Source organism: Colius striatus, chromosome 1 (assembly GCF_028858725.1).
Source record: "Colius striatus isolate bColStr4 chromosome 1, bColStr4.1.hap1, whole genome shotgun sequence".
NCBI classification, from domain to species: Eukaryota; Metazoa; Chordata; class Aves; order Coliiformes; family Coliidae; genus Colius; species Colius striatus.
Genome location: NC_084759.1, coordinates 10581837 through 10597347, shown reverse-complemented (window position 1 = coordinate 10597347; position 15511 = coordinate 10581837). Strand labels below are relative to the sequence as shown.

Sequence of the window (15511 nt, the reverse complement as noted above, 5' to 3'; positions counted from 1 at the left end):
GGACCGCTGCGCCCGCCCTGCCGCCACCCCCAGCATGGCAGCCGCGGGGCCGGACCGCTGCGCCCGCCCTGCCGCCACCCCCAGCATGGCAGCCGCGGGGCCGGCCGGACCGCTGCGCCCGCCCTGCCGCCACCCCCAGCATGGCAGCCGCGGGGCCGGACCGCTGCGCCCGCCCTGCCGCCACCCCCAGCATGGCAGCCGCGGGGCCGGACCGCTGCGCCCGCCCTGCCGCCACCCCCAGCATGGCAGCCGCGGGGCCGGCCGGACCGCTGCGCCCGCCCTGCCGCCACCCCCAGCATGGCAGCCGCGGGGCCGGCCGGACCGCTGCGCCCGCCCTGCCGCCACCCCCAGCATGGCAGCCGCGGGGCCGGCCGGACCGCCCTGCCGCCACCCCCAGCATGGCAGCCGCGGGGCCGGACCGCTGCGCCCGCCCTGCCGCCACCCGCAGCGCGGCGGCCCCGGGCCCGCCCTCTCTCCCGTCGCGCTGCGCACCTCTCGCGAGCGCCCGGCGCTATTTAAGCCCGCGGGCGGCCATTTCACGCCCTTTGCGGCAGCGATGCGTGAGGTGAGGTGTGGGAGTGCATGCGCGGGATCCGCCACCATCCGTGGCCCTGGAGCGGTGGCAGCGGGGCCCGGCTGATGGGGGGAGTCGCGGCGGTACCGAGCCGTGCCCGCTCGCCCAGAGCCTCCCCTGGGGAGCCCGGCTGCGGGGAGGGGCCCGGCCCGGCCCGGCCTGGCCTGCCGCGGCGGGGGCTGCCCGGTGGGCGGGCTGCGTGGCGGGCGCTGCTGAGGGCCGCCCGGGAGCGGGGCCGGGGGACACCTGCAGCAGCTTAGTGGGTGCTCACGTACCAAATGCCTGCGGGGCAGCGAGCGGTGTGTCCAGTGCCTTTCGCCTTGAGGTGAATGTTGGCGAAGCAATCGATGTCTCTGTCGGAAGAAGTTTGTGTGAAGTAGTTACATTGGTGGTTTTTTGTCGCAGGGGGTCTGTGTGGCTGGTGAGAACAGAGCTGCAGGCAAAGCGGTGGCTGATGCTGAGCTGCTCACCGTAAGCGCCCGGCGCAGCCTGTGTGAGTAAGTGCCGTCGTTGCACGTGTCCTGCTGCCCCGCTTCTGGGTGCTGTGTTTGTGGGGCATGGGCAAACCACTGCTAACGGTGTGCCCGGGGCTCACTCAGGGAACGGGTGCAGGTTGCTGTCAGAAATCAGCTTTCCTCACAGTTAAGGGCAGATTTGGCTCCTGCTGTTATTTTAAATAGATTCAATGCTTAGTGCAGAATCATTTAGAATTGTAGAATGGTAGAGGTTGGAAGGGACCTTCAGAGATCATCCAGTCCAACCCCCCTGCAGAAGCAGGTTCACCTAGATCAGGTCACATAGGAACATGTCCAGGTGGGTCTTGAAGACCTCCAAGGAAGGAGACTCCACACCCTCCCTGCGCAGCCTGTGCCAGGGCTCCCTCACTTCAGTAGTAACATAGTTATGTTTAAATGGAACTGTTTGTATTCCAGCTTCATCCCATTACCCCTTGTCTTGCTGCTAGCTACTATAGAAAAAAGGGATGTCCCAACCTCCTGACACCCACCCTTTAGATATTTGTAAATATTAATGAGATCCCCCCTCAGTCTCCTCTTCTCCAGACTAAACAGCCCCAATTTAATGCAGTTTTGGGATAAAATGGAAACTAATCTTGTGAGCAGTCGTGGCTACTTGTGTACTGTAGCTGTTTGTTCTGGCCTGTTATCCTTCACTGCCAGTCTGGATACATCTACTCTGTTTTCAGACTTTTGCATACCTTTGTCTTCCTTTGTTTTCGGGAAACCTTATTCCTGAATCTGTGCAGCAGTCTGTGCTCTGAAGCATGAAACACTGTTAACCAGATAATAGCAGATGATCTGAGGATGGTAGATGTCTGCTGTAATGTCTTCAAGTGGTTAGGTGTGTGAAATATCAATGGGTATGATGATGGGGTGTAAAACTAAGAAGCATAGTAAAATTGCAAAGAGAGATCTCCAGGGTTAGTAAGTGACTAACAAGCATGTAAAATATCTTAAGGGTGTTACATAGGAAGGCTGGTGGTGGTTCTCTGCGATATGTTTCAGTCCCTTTTGTATAGACTTGTGCAGCCGAAAATGTAGAAAAATAACATTTAGGGCCAGTTTCCCTGTCAGTTGCTAGAAGTGAATGAAGGGCTGATAAGATTGTCAGAGCTGGAGGCTTTAGGTGTCGTATAGATAGCAAAGGGAAGATGTCATTGCCTCTGAAGGAACCCTATCTTAGTTTAAAAAGGCTGTAAATGATAGTGATAAATGATAGTGTTCTGTGTGTCACTTAAAGCTGTTGGCTACATGTATGTGTGCTTATTGAAGGGAAAAGTTATTCCTAGTAGGGAGAGGATTAAAACATGAACTCGTTTGATACAAATTTCTGAGTAATCTGAAGCAGGAGTTGGACCAAAAGAGCTGTAAAAATCGTTTTTGTCCAAAATCATGCTGTGAGTATGCTCAGGCCAGTGCCTGCAACGTAATTGTTACACTGCAGGGTAATACATTTGCTCGCAGTTCATAGGAAAATCTGTTGCTCAAAATTGTTCTTGTAAGTTTACCCTGTTAGCTGGAGTGGTGGAAGGATTGACATAGATTTTTCTTTTAATTTCTTGAATTCTGATTGACTTTTAGGGCAGAGTGAACCATGACTGACACAGATGAATCCCAGGCTTCTGGCTCTGATGACTCTGATGCCCAAGAGCTCATACACAGTCGTCAGGAAGCACTGTGTAAGGTACCTGTGAGAGAATCAAACACACAAATGGAGTGTTCGCGTTCAAGACAGAAGGATGCAGCTCCTGAGGGGTCTTCAGATGAGCCTAACATTGTGTGTATGTCATCAGTTGCTTCAGCTGAGGTTGTACTGGACAGCAGTGATTCAGAAATGTGAGTTTTTCTCCAGTTTAGACTTTTTCCACGTGAAGCACATGTGTCATATAGCATAAAAGTATATATTCTTTTGAAAGTAAGTAGTTTTTTTTCTCCTTCAGTGACATTCCTGCTGGCAGTGGCAGTGAGCAACATCCCAAGTGCTCCGCTGCACAGCAACAAAGGAGATCTCGGTCCTTGAGGCAGCAAGCTCAGTCTGCTGCACAACTGCCTGACACTGAAAGCTCTTCAGACTCTTCTCTGTCCCCTCAAAGTCCAGTGAAATCATCAGAACCTTCAAAGAAAAAGTCAAAACTCAATTTGAAGGCCATTTTTGCCTATCACTTCCGAGGAAGGAAGTTTAAGGCTGCTGCACACCGCAGATACCAATGGCACTCCAGGAAGAGAAAGTATGTGAGCACACAGATGCCCACGGGCAGGCCGCCGCTCACAGCCTCGCCTCAGGAGAGAAAGAGGAGGCTGCTCCACAGAGGGGTTCCCTTCCCTTTTGTTGAAAAACATTATGGGAAGAAACATATTCCCTTAAAGATGGTCCTTGGCTATGAGGTGAGCCCACTTTTGTGGGGTGAATGTGGGAGGTTTTGTTTTCGATCTAAGAACAGTGAATTTAAAGTGATGATGTTGGGCTTGGATGTGATGTGCTGCAGTGAAACAGTCTTCACTTCCGTTAAACAGGACGTGTGATGTTGCCTGTTGGTGTAGTACCTTTAAGGCAAATGTGGCTAAAGTGCTGGTGTCAGTATAATACCACAATTCAGTTTGTAATATAAATGCCTCACAGTGGTATTTTAAGATCTCACCTAATGTGTCATCTTCTTTAGCAAGCAGCTGCAAAGGGGTATTTCCAGTATGTTGAAAAGCTTAAATATGAAGAACATCTTAAAAAAGCTTTAAAAGCCCTTCAGGCTAGTGAAGACTTGGAAAAAGAATGTCTGGCTGTACGGAAACACAAATATTTGGATGATGAAGGCCCCATTTCCCCTATTCAAGAGACAAAGTAAGTCCCTCTTTGTGTTTTTAGGTGGTATAAAGCTTTTTAAACCAAAATACAAATTTATGTGCATAGAAATAGATGCATGACACCCTACCCCTCCAGCTCTTGGTCACCTCCAGCCTTTGTGCTGATGTGGGGAAAGCATCCAACACTGCTTTAGTTGCAAACCCAAACCACCATACAGGATGTTGCAAAGAATGCAAACTCCAGACCAGCTGCTCTTACAGTTCAATTCAGGAGGCAGTACAGATGCTTTGTAGCAGCATATGATATTGTGACAGTTGTAGGCATATTAAGTTCAGTTCCCATCTTGTCCTTTTATCCTGTTCTGCATGGTGCAGTCCAAATGTGAATTTCTGGTTATGCAAGTGGTGTTTATTTGTGGAACAAAGCTTCCAGCCACTGGATTCTGTGCTTGCAAATGGGATTTGGAAGTTCACATAGACTCAGGAGACTTTTAATCTGAAGACTGATAATTGCTCCAAGTGTTGATTTGCACTGTCTCAGTAAAATGTCAGAGGGGGAAAACCCCTTATTTCCTGAAATTAGTAGCTCTGTGGCTATCCCAAAGAAAGAGGGGTCGTGGATTAGGGCAAAGATTAAAGGATACTTTAAAATTGTCTTTTTTAAGCATTGAAATAGAACCTTAGTTCTTTATGGTCAGATAACTTAGATGCAGTAAAGGGATCAGTAAGTCAGCAAGAATACTTTCATCACCTTCATCCTAGAAAGCCTAAAACCCAACGCAAAAGTACAAAGCTGTCTTTCAGCTACTGTTCACTTCAGTAAGAACAATGCTAATTTATATGAGTGGAAGTATTCAGGTGAGCCTGTAAAATAACTGATGGTAATTAGTTGACTCTCTTGCAAAAGAGCAGAAGCAGCAAACAAGTTCTGTAGAAAAAAGCAAGTTGGCTCATGTAGATGCTCAGTTTCTTACATGGCAGGAGTGCTACAATGCTTTCTAGGCTTTGGTAACAGTCCTGTGCTGCTTGCTGAAACCATCATACATACTACAGTGGTTTTGTCTCCCTTGGGAGTCATTTCTGTCTTCAGAGAAACCTGCAGACAATAGTGGAATAAAATTCCATACTTGTGCTTCGTGGCAGTATGGAGGGAATTTCTCTGTTAGAGTACTGGGGTGGAAGCTGAAGCCTGTCCTTATTTTATTGATTGTGTTCTGCTTGAAAAAAATTTTCAACTTGCTTTCCAGCTTGTTTGCTAGTGCAGTCTAAGTATCTCAATACTATGACTGAGGTATTGCTACTCAATCTTTGTTCTGCTGCTAAACACGGCTTCTGTCCTGCCAGTGTTGCTAGTTAGGGTGTAATTCTGCAGTCTGAAACTATAATTTCAGAACAACCTTATATAGTAGTGCTGTCTTACACCTACAGGCTGTAGCATGTGAGAAAATATTTGACACATTTTTAGGCCAATAACAAAGTACACAGCTTGATGGAGATTTTTGTATTCCAGTGATGAGGATGACAGCTTGAACAACCAAGAGGACCTTGATGCCAGAGTAGTGGTGAGTAAATATTCCTTAAAAAAACATAACCTTTGTCTTCTGAGATTACAGAATTAGTAGGTAATGTGCCAGAGCTAACTGTGATACCTGATCTGTAATACAGAAGGAAGTTGTTCTGAGAGTCCATATTCTTTGAAATAATGCTGGAATATATACGAATTCTGGAGTTCCCTGAAAAGCTCTTAAGAGTTTGTAAAGGTTCAAGAAGATGGAGCCAAGCTCTTCTCATTGATGTCCACTTATTGGACAAGGGGCAATGGGTACAAGCTGGAACACAAAGAGGTTCCAAAGAAACATAAGGAAAAATTTCTTCACTGTGAGGGTGAGGGAGCAGTGGAACAGGCTGCCCAGGTGGGTTGTGGAGTCTCCTTCTCTGGAGACATTCAAAACCCACCTGGACAAGCTCTGGTAGGGGGGTTGGACTGGATGATTTTTCAAGGTCCCTTCCAACCCTTAAGATTCTGTGATTCTGTGAAAATCTAACCATTTAAGTTTCTCAAAAGCAGTCTTGTGACTATTTCTGTCTTCTATTTTCTTAGGACAACAGCTCTTTCATTATAAGCAGCAAAATTCCTAGTAAGAAGAAATCAAAGGCAGAAACAAAACGTGCAAAATCAATTGAAGTTATTGAAATAGAGGATGAAGATGACTGTGCTGCTGAGGACTGAGCTGCTGCAAGGTTCACCTCAGAGAACAGAAAGCTAACTGAAAACTAACAGTCACTCTTCAGAGACCTTCTTCATGGTTTACTTGCTTTAAAACATGGGTCTGAAGTCAACGTTGAGCTACCAACGACCAGCCTAGTCGGATTTGGTTTCAGGTGGGTGTACTGGGGTTGTGTCAGAGGTGATTACAAAACAAGTGTAATCTTTCTGCAAAGCTTTTCAGTGTGTTCTTTGCTGTCCTATGTCCTTGATTCAGTGTCTGATAGTCTTGCTGAACTGCTGGCTTCTGCAACTTAACCTCTGTTAATGAGCAAATCATAGAATTTATGTAACTAGGAAAACCAGTTCCAAATACTGCACTGGGACAGTATAGGGAAATGTATGCATTTCCATTTGTCCATACACATCTATATATACTCAAGTTACCAAGGGCCATTTGGATGCTTTTGTCTTTAATAACTGACTTTTTTGTGAATGGTACTAGAGCTGATTTTTCTGTCTCAAGGAAATAGAGGTTATGCTTTGATATACTTCAACAAGTGAGTAAGGGTTGAAGACAGAATTGAAGCTTAGTGCAAATCAAGTGCTAACAGTAAAAATGCAAAGATTGGTTGGCTTAGACAAAAATCTAATCCAAAAGCTGGTGATCATTTGGGTGATCAATACAATTTCTATGACTGAGCTCTACTCCACGCAGAAAAACTTCTCTGAAAACCAATTCTCTGCTGCTGAATCTAGTAGAACGATCTAAACTTACAAGTTATCTTAAAATAACTGTGACAGCATAGTGAATTTTAGATTAAAAGATCTCTTTTCCCCTCTTGCCCTCATCTGTCCAGAATGTGACTAAGCAGAAGGTGAAAGCTAATGACAAGTATTGCCCCAGTTGCAAATACCTTTCTCAAGGTGTTACAGAGAGTTGGAAACATGACTGGTGGATGTTTAGAAATGGTCAGAATATGGCTTGCTCCTAGATGATAAGAGTGTCTTGGTAGTAGTATAAATACAAACTGGTTTAGAAAGTTGACTCATGAATTAACAAAATGTGATTTGCCTCAGTCAAATGCTCTGGTAACCCAATTGCCATCCAGCAACGAGCTTAACAGCTGTTCAGCAGGTAGAAGTGGTCTGTGGAACAGCAATGTTGTCAGAGAGATTTAATATCTAACTGGTGTAAGTTTCTTCAAAATGGAATTGACAGTCTGAGGAGATTGACAGTAACTGCTGGGTATAAAGAGAGCCAGTCAAGTTGTTGCATTCCTTAGATGCTTGGAGTTAAGGTCCCAAATCTCTGTAAAGGAAGCTGGGGGCTTCCCAGTTGCAACTTGGTAGCTCTAGGGAGTAAGACTACAGAAAACCCCGGTCTTCAGTAGTTGAAGATCACCTCTTTATATTGGTCAAAAAGTAATGGCTAAATGTAATTCTTCTAGGCACCTACCTGAGAAATACTCTATGGCTTGAAAGACTCATCCTGGATCTAGGAGTGGGGTGCTTGCTTGGTAAGGCATAGCGAGGTGATCTGTGGAGTCCTGCTCATTCTGCAGTTCGTGTGATGAATTACTCTGTTCAACTGCTGAGTGACTCAGAAATGAACTAAATTTCAATTCTGATTAGAACTGGATAAATACACCTGAAAATGAAGCTTTATACAGATGGCTACAATTGATTGCTGAAACCTAGCTTTGCACTTTAGGAATTTCCGGTTATTTGACCATATCTGAGAGTTCTTATGCCTTTCCTTTTCTTTCTTGTAGTTTATGTTGCTTTTGGAAGATGAAGCTCAGCTTTCTTGATGTGCAAGGTAAATTGTTGCTTGAGTTTGAGTTCTGTTTTCTTTGTTCAGGTAGCTTTTTTGCTTTACTTTGCTTAATGTGTCAAAAAGCCCCAGTATTTCGTAGTGTAAGGGAATTCATCTCAGCTGTGCAGATTTCTGTGTGAAGCTTCGAAACTACAGACTTCAGTGCAATGTCTTTCATAAGTCTGACTGAAATAAAATCCTGTAACCTCATCTTGAATTAAATCTAAAACTTCTGATTTAATACTGTATATTAAATGCAGGTTTTGTTAGAAGTTATACCAGAAAGTTTTATAGCAGTTTACCAGAAGGCTGTGCTGCCGTTCAGCAGGATCTTGACCAGCTTGAGAGTTGAGCAGAGAGGAACCTCATGAGATTCAACAAGGAAAAGTGCAGAGTCCTGTATCTGTGGAAGGAACAACCCCATGCACCAGCACAGGCTGGGGATTGACCTGCTGAAGAGCAGCTCTGCAGAGAGAGACCTGGGAGTGCTGGTTGATAATAAATTAAATATGAGCCAGCAATGTGCCCTCATGGCCAAGAAGGCCAATGGCATCCTGGGATGCATCAAGAAGAGTGTGGCCAGCAGGTCAAGGGAGGTTCTTCTCTCCCCTCTACTCTGCCCTGGTGAGGCCTCATCTGGAGTCCTGTGTCCAGTTCTGAGCTCCTCAGCTCAAGAGGGACAGAGAACTGCTGGAGAGAGTCCAGCGCAGGGACACCAAGATCAAGATGATCAGGGGAATGGAACATCTTCCTTAGGAGGAAAGGCTGAACCTGCTTCTGCAGGGGGGTTGGACTAGATGATCTCTGAAGGTCCCTTCTAACCCTACCATTCTATGATTCTATGATATGTAGTAATACTTTGTTTTTACCTGATATTGGATGCTACAGGGCAGCTTAATGTATCAGATTTGGTTTGGACGCTGCCTCAGGTTGTCTTTGCTGAAGATGCTGAAGAACCACTGTGTACTGCAGTCTCCTGGCAGTGCCTCCCCCCAGTTTCTGTACTGGGCTGTATCAGACAGCTACAGCTTCTGATCACTTCCCTCTGGTACAATTTCATCTTAAAGCATGCAAGAATGGGGAGGCAGCACAAAGAAGCTGGTAGTCTTGCCAGTATTCCTTTAGTCCAAACTACACCTGTCTCTAAAACTAGAAGACATAGTAGTGGAAGGTGACAGTTACTAAGGTAAGTGTATAATAAGCTGAGAAACAGCTTCAAACACTGTTGTAAAATGAGTGGAAAAACGAAAGCTGATGCATTCAGTCTGTTCCAGCACGTGTTCAGTTTTTGTCTGTCACTGTAGACAAAAACCTGGAACCTAGTGCTTAGAAAAACCCTTCTTTTGCAACCCACAGCTGATGAACATATTGGTTGTGTTACTTATATGAAGGGACAACATTTGCACATATTCAAACAGCAATTCATTGAAATGCTAATGAATCCAGGGCACGAGTTCCCTGTTCCCTGCTGCAGGAGTGCACTTCAGTTGTCCTGGTTTCTTTCCAGACCTTGCAGATAATTCTCCATCTCTGCAGCAGCAAGCGGGTGGAACTCTCTTGGACTGCTGGACTTCTTACAGCTGTTTGCTGCTGGTCTTGTGGTGTACAAATCTCTTACTTCAGTGGACCTTTGTGGAACAGCTTGGCAGAAGAGGTAAAGCTTGTGTTCCTTCTGATCTTTCTTGCATTATAGTGTTGATTTCTTTAAAAGAAGTAACTTTTTCCTTGGCAAGTAATCAGACTAACTTGTGCACTGGATGGTATCTGCACCCAGCAGTATCTTCCTGATGGGCTGTTCAAAAAGCAGTGCTACAGCAGTTCAGCAGCTGGCATCGTTGGTTTTCATGCACTTGTGCAGGTTAAACTTGGTATTTCTGTTGAAACATGTTTCTAATTGGGAAGCATGCTAAATGTAGAGTTTGAAGAACTGTTGAACTGTTACAGAACAAAAGGATAAAGTTAATGACTTTGTTCCAAAATATTTCTTCTTAAAGGGGCATTCCTGTGGTGTCTCAGATTCAGTGGAAAGCTTCTACTTCTGGGTAAGTAGTGAGGAAATAGTGTTTTTTCCTAGGTGGAGGTGTTTGGATGAGGATATAAAAGCTCAAGTCTTAGTTTTTGTGTTGCCTTTTGACAAAGCAGCAGTATTTTATTTGTACCACATAGCAGCTGGTGACAAGCTTCTCTTTCAAGTTAACTGGCTAGGCTTCAAAGCTGGAAGCTATTCAGACATTGTGAAGAATTGCTTGTTGTGCCTCGTTATTCAGGAAATGGACACAACTGACTGTGTGTCTGAATTGAAAAACGTGGCTAGAAGAGTAACAGGTTATGCTTTCCCCACTGCACACTTCATTGCAGTGGTGACAATGAGACCTGTGACAGATTCAATGAGTGGGACAGTTCAGAATGCAGCTACTGTAAAATCCCAAGGATTAGCTGGCTTTTGGGTTTGAATTCTGCTTCCTGCCTGCTAAAGGAGGGGGGAAATGACTTCAGTGCTGCATTCTTGTATGTGGTTTATTGGAGCATATCTGTAAGCTGTCTTAAAAGTGGTGTCTCACATGTTTTCTTGCCCATTGCACAACAGGTGTCTCCCTTACTTGTACCTTTGGTGCCATAGTCCTCTAATTAGATAGTTTTCTTGATAGTTATGTCACAGGCTGGGCCACGGCTCTCATGTCAACACCTTGGTTTTGTGTTAGCATTCAGTGTCACTGGGCTGCCTGCTTCATATGGAGTACAGAAGTACTTGAGTCTTAAAAAATTCTGGGATACTGAAGGAATTTGGAACTATTACTGAGCTGCAGTGATTTCCTTTTTCTCAGGAAGTCGTCCCAGGAGTCCAGTCTGAACGAGCGCCTCGGTAAGTTGGTGTGATGTGTTTTAACTCTTGCCTGTTGTAGGTTAGCTGTGTGTCTTAACTTGGTGAGCAGGTTCTGTTGCTGTGTTTGCTCACCGAGATGTAGTATTGCTTTAGAAAACATAAGACCTCTTCCCCAACTTGAGAAGGCTGTGAGGAAATTGTTGTGATGATTGGCAAAATGTTCAACTGCTCTGAAGAGAGTGAGTGAGAAAGAGCCTTTCTGAACAAATCTACTGCATCAGTGTCCCTTTCATGTCACTGTATTGTGGGCATCTGAGTATTTAACACAGTGTTTTCTTTTAGTGAGCAAAGATGTGACTGTGTGACTTAGTTTTAAACATAAATGGGAACTTAAGAAGAGCCATCAAATGAAATGGTATAATACTCAGACCTTAATGTAGTCCTACACGATCCCAAAGAGAGGCTATCAGGGAATGCCCTACTACTGAAGTAATAGGTACTGCTCTAGGTTCTGCTGCTTTGTATGTGTCAGTTTTAACCTTATGTTGTGTTTTCAGGTGGCCTGTAATTAGACAAGATAAGAAATGCAAGGCACTGACACAGAACTCTGGAGCCCCAGTGAGGGTTAGTATGACATCTGAGGTTCTGCATGTTCCTTAATGATTGACAAGCTCTGGTTTTCAGTGGCTGCAAGTCTGTGATCCTAACTTTGATTTGTGCAAAGAGCACCTGTACAAACCTAGCAGTCAAAAAGGAGATTCCAGCTCAGCTGCTGCAACTGATAGGTTTGCTTCCAGCAGTAAGTTAGGCTTGGCAGGGAAGGTAGAGTGACTGTGTTTTGAGTACAATTTTCTGGTTAATTACCTTTGTGTTTGCCTTTTGGTAATGTTAACTTTTAACATAACTGCTGCTGTTGCGAGGGAGTAACTTCCTCTTTCCCAAATGTTAGTGGATCACCCTCCTCCTTCCCCCAAATGTCTCAAAACAAAAAGACAGTAGGATCTGTATGAGAGCTTTCCTGTTGCAGGAACTCCTAGTGCCAGAAGTGCTGAGGTCTATCCCGATGGGATCTTTTCTGTAGGTTCGTGTCGTTGGAAATGCCTCACAGAATAAACTTGTGGTTTCGCTTTACCCATGGAACTACCTGTTAGCTCTGTGGGATAAAACTGCAAGACAAATCTTCCTGTAGCATCCCAGGAACTGTAACAGTGCATTGTGTTCTCCTTTAGGTACTGACTTAGGCTTTTGACACAAATGAAAAAAATGACTCGAGTTGGAAAAGCTTGGTAAGAGTCACAAATGGTGTGTTCTGGGCCTTCACGTGTGACTAATGTGTAGAACTGCATGGGTTGAACTTACACAAAAACCTGCCTGAAGAGTATGTGCCTCATTTATAACGTTTCTTGAGGTTTGAGTTTTCTGAATGGCTTGAAACAGTCTGTTCCCCCTTTGACACAGAGGGATTCCTGTTTCTTTGGTGCCTGTAGGTAAGATAGAGCACTATGGTGTCTGTCTGAATTTAAATAACTTCATAGACGTGCTGCATTTGTGTTCTGTGTCAATAGATGCTGGAAAGTTTCATACTGAGGGAGCAGTATTTGGGTTGTTAAGTCTGGGTTTTAACGAGTTAATTTCTGAGCAGCATGGCCAGTTCAGTACTTCACAGTGAAAATCTCTGGCTTCTGTTCTGTGCAATGCAGAGTTTAAAGTAAAACAAGCAGGATATTCTGGAAGAGGTTTCAGTTCTTCCCGGTAGGAGTGTGTAAAGAGTTGGAAGAATTCTGCAGCTGCTCTTCTGTGAGGTGGGGTCTGAGGGCCTGTTTTCCCTCAGAGATGCATTGGGGAGATGAAGAACTGGTGATGGCTGAGCACCAGAGGGTGCAAACAAGCAGCTGTGGGTGAAGAGCTGCTGTGGCTGTTGCACTGTGTGGTATCTGCACCCAGCAGCACACTCCTGATGGGATGTTCAAAGAACAGTGCTACAGTAGTTCAGCGTTTGGCATCGTTGGTTTGCAGTCTGCTGTGCCTGGTAAACCTGGTATTTTTGCTGATACAGCCTTTGTCCTCTTCAGGGATTTCCTTCTATCTGTTGCCTGTTTTCATGTTCCTATGTGAGAGCTGGCTCCTGGCCTCTGGAACTCAGCAAATGCACTCACTTTGTTCTTTTTAACAGGTGCTGTAGGATACAGAATGAAGTGTGAAAGACTTTGTTGTGCTTAAAGGATGAGCTCTAGAAGAGGAGAATAACCTGTTTGACAGGTAAGGACTGAGTTACTAGTTCAGCTGTTTTCATGGTTCTATAAAGTTTGTGTTTACTTGGTACAACTGGAACACTGGAGCCTCAGCAGACTGTTGTACAGAAGCGTAGCAATGGCTGCACTAGCAGAGAGCAGGCAGTGAGCACCTCAGGTTTGTGGCAGTACCTGAGCAGGTCCCTTCTCCGCGACTCAGTAGTGTGTGTGGATATACACACTTTAAATGGATATCAGAGCTCTGCAGCCATTGGTAGTTGTTTCTGCACCAGACTGCTGTCAGCTGGGAGGAATTCCTCTGCACTTGGAGCTTTTAACAGATTTCAGGCTTGTTGGTACACAGCTTGGCTGGTGCACAGGCTGGATTGAGGGGTCCTTAACAAGAGAGGATGAGCAACTCAAATGAGCAGTGGTAGAAGTCCCAGGTTTATGTTGGTGATAACAGCAGTGAGAGTACCTGGTCATTACCAAGGCTGCTAGGATGTTGCTGTTTCTGGTGAGCTGTGGACATGACCATAAAACAATCCCATCAGACCCTTAAGTTGCCACACAATGTGGCACCAAGTCTGCTGGGAACAAAGCTGTCACATAGGTCAGACAGCGCCAGTTCATCCTATGGATTAGGCATGTGGCTGGCTGTACACTGGGACATCTCCAGCACACCAGAGGAACAGAAGTTCTAGCTAAAACCTTTCCCTTGAACTCCTGAAGCTCCTTGAGAGGATGATGGTTGTGCACACAGAAGCAAAAATGGGGGGACAACGTGATTAACATCCAGTTCACTCTCTGTACTGTGACTAACCAAATCTCTGTAACCTACAGTGTGTGCCAGCAGCTCACTGGGTGTTGGAGGGCGGAGAGGACACCATCTGAATGCCACCAAAGTGGTTCTGAGGTAAGAGCACTCATAGTGCTGGCCTTAGAATGAAGCTGAAGGTCACTTCAAAGAGGGTTTGCATGGCTGAAAACCCGGCAGCTCTTAACGCGGTGACCGCACAGTGACGTCCTCTGCAGGATGCCGTGGCCACCGCCTGTGTGCCACGGTCTATGAATGAGGAGACACACCTTAAGGACTGAGGGGGGCCTCTGGGAGTGAAAAAGGCTGTTTACTGCCCTCAGATGTTTTTGAATGCTGATGTGGGGAAGAGACTGCTCAGTTTGAGAATCAAACACTTCTGCAGCATGTGAAGTTGGTGAACAGCACCTTGATAGTTGTGGCACAAACAAGCTATGTAACTTAATTATTGCTTGTGTGTCCAGAGAAGAGCAATGGAGCTGGGGAAGGGGCTGTAGCACAAGTTTGATGAGGTGCAGCTGAGGGAACTGGGAGTGTTTATTCTGGAGGCTCAGAGACCTTACTGTGCTCTGCAACTACCTCAAAGGATGCAGTGGCAGGGTGGGGCTTGGTCTCTTCTCCCAAAGGACAATAATACAGAGAGGAAATAATACCCTCAAGTTGTGCCAGGGTCAGGCTGGGTATCAGGAAAAATTTCTTCATGAAAAGAGTTGTCAAGCATGGCACAGGCTGCCCAGGGAGGTGGTGGAGGTACCCACCTGCAGATATTTAAAAGACTTGTAGATGAGGTGCTGAGGGACATGGTTCAGTGGTGGAGTTTAGTGGTCAGTTAATGTTTGCATTTTATCATGTTAGAAGCATTTAGGTTGGAAAAGGCCTTTGTGATTCCTTTTCTTTTGGGAATGATACACTCCTAGAGCTCCACAGAAGTTCTGAGTGGATAATACTGGAACAACCAGCTGAGGAAGGAGGAAGGCTCAGGGTGGGATGGCAGTGGGCACTAATGAATAATTACAGGAAATAAAAAAAGGTTGTACTTGGAGAACCAGCTCTGGAAGTTGTGGTTTTGCCCTGGAACAGGTTAGGGGGGTGTGCATATATCCTTTGCCTTACTGGCTTTTATACCACCACCACTACCTCCTGAAGTCAAATTGCTCCAGCCTAGAGGATGCCATGCTAAGTGTGAGGAAGAATTCAAGCAGCTTTTCTTTTGAGTAAAAGGGCTTAAGAGATGTTTTTTTCTCTTGTTATTTTCTCTTGTTAGGTCCTGGGGGGTGTGTCTGCACATCTGCTGCAAAGAAGTGCACAGCTCTTCCACCTACGGAAAGAATCTTCTCTAGAGTGTTCCCTGGAATTCAACATTCATTGTGACTCCCCTTATTGCTTTGGAAATGGAGCAGTGCATGTTATCTGGGAACAGTTCAGAAGCTCGGGGAGCCTTAGCACCATCTCCCCAGGGGCACCACAGCAGAAAGGGTGAGGATGGAGACGTGGGTGCTCACAGCTGTTGTAGAAGAGCAAACTAAGCCCAAGTGTGCATCAAGTTGGAATGTGACTGGAAAAGGTTGTATCAGCTGTTCTACCTCACTATGCTGTCACTGCTCTGCAGAGGTTATTTCTGCTGTACACAATGTCACAGCATTTAAATAAAACTAGTGTCTGAAAGCTGCAGCCTGGGACTGCTTATTGAGGGGAGAGTGAGTCAGGGCAGATGCCCTTCTGG

General features: G+C 45.7%; 1 protein-coding gene and 8 non-coding genes across 21 annotated transcripts; all 9 read left to right on the top strand.

Moving 5' to 3' along the window:
• Positions 1–473: 473 nt before the first annotated feature.
• Positions 474–15453, top strand: TAF1D (TATA-box binding protein associated factor, RNA polymerase I subunit D). Of its 13 annotated transcripts, none has more exons than XM_061991257.1 (16): positions 474–565; positions 980–1071; positions 2674–2928; positions 3033–3477; positions 3753–3928; positions 5402–5453; positions 5993–6273; positions 7873–7919; positions 9424–9570; positions 9911–9958; positions 10742–10779; positions 11298–11364; positions 11970–12026; positions 12914–12999; positions 13815–13887; positions 15053–15453. In XM_061991257.1, exons 3-7 carry the CDS (start codon positions 2687–2689, stop codon positions 6119–6121), a joined length of 1044 nt encoding a protein of 347 aa, XP_061847241.1. In that variant the 5' UTR covers positions 474–565; positions 980–1071; positions 2674–2686; the 3' UTR covers positions 6122–6273; positions 7873–7919; positions 9424–9570; positions 9911–9958; positions 10742–10779; positions 11298–11364; positions 11970–12026; positions 12914–12999; positions 13815–13887; positions 15053–15453. The 13 variants fall into 13 exon arrangements, with proteins under 13 accessions (XP_061847241.1, XP_061847294.1, XP_061847277.1 ...); XM_061991293.1 differs by lacking the exon at positions 474–565 and adding an exon at positions 7549–7617 and having other exon boundaries at positions 783–1071; positions 9453–9570; XM_061991230.1 differs by lacking the exon at positions 474–565 and adding an exon at positions 7549–7617 and having other exon boundaries at positions 783–1071.
• Positions 7662–7733, top strand: LOC133624745 (small nucleolar RNA SNORD5). Its single transcript, XR_009818094.1, has one exon. It is a non-coding gene; the product is annotated as a small nucleolar RNA SNORD5 (small nucleolar RNA).
• LOC133624736 (small nucleolar RNA SNORA40) lies at positions 9189–9314 on the top strand. Its single transcript, XR_009818086.1, has one exon. It is a non-coding gene; the product is annotated as a small nucleolar RNA SNORA40 (small nucleolar RNA).
• On the top strand, positions 9666–9804 carry LOC133624728 (small nucleolar RNA SNORA8). Its single transcript, XR_009818079.1, has one exon. It is a non-coding gene; the product is annotated as a small nucleolar RNA SNORA8 (small nucleolar RNA).
• On the top strand, positions 10169–10300 carry LOC133624729 (small nucleolar RNA SNORA1). Its single transcript, XR_009818080.1, has one exon. It is a non-coding gene; the product is annotated as a small nucleolar RNA SNORA1 (small nucleolar RNA).
• Positions 10936–11009, top strand: LOC133624726 (small nucleolar RNA Z40). Its single transcript, XR_009818077.1, has one exon. It is a non-coding gene; the product is annotated as a small nucleolar RNA Z40 (small nucleolar RNA).
• Positions 11788–11919, top strand: LOC133624733 (small nucleolar RNA SNORA18). The gene has a single exon (XR_009818083.1). It is a non-coding gene; the product is annotated as a small nucleolar RNA SNORA18 (small nucleolar RNA).
• On the top strand, positions 12660–12798 carry LOC133624727 (small nucleolar RNA SNORA8). The gene has a single exon (XR_009818078.1). It is a non-coding gene; the product is annotated as a small nucleolar RNA SNORA8 (small nucleolar RNA).
• Positions 13451–13573, top strand: LOC133624730 (small nucleolar RNA SNORA32). Its single transcript, XR_009818081.1, has one exon. It is a non-coding gene; the product is annotated as a small nucleolar RNA SNORA32 (small nucleolar RNA).
• Positions 15454–15511: the final 58 nt, after the last annotated feature.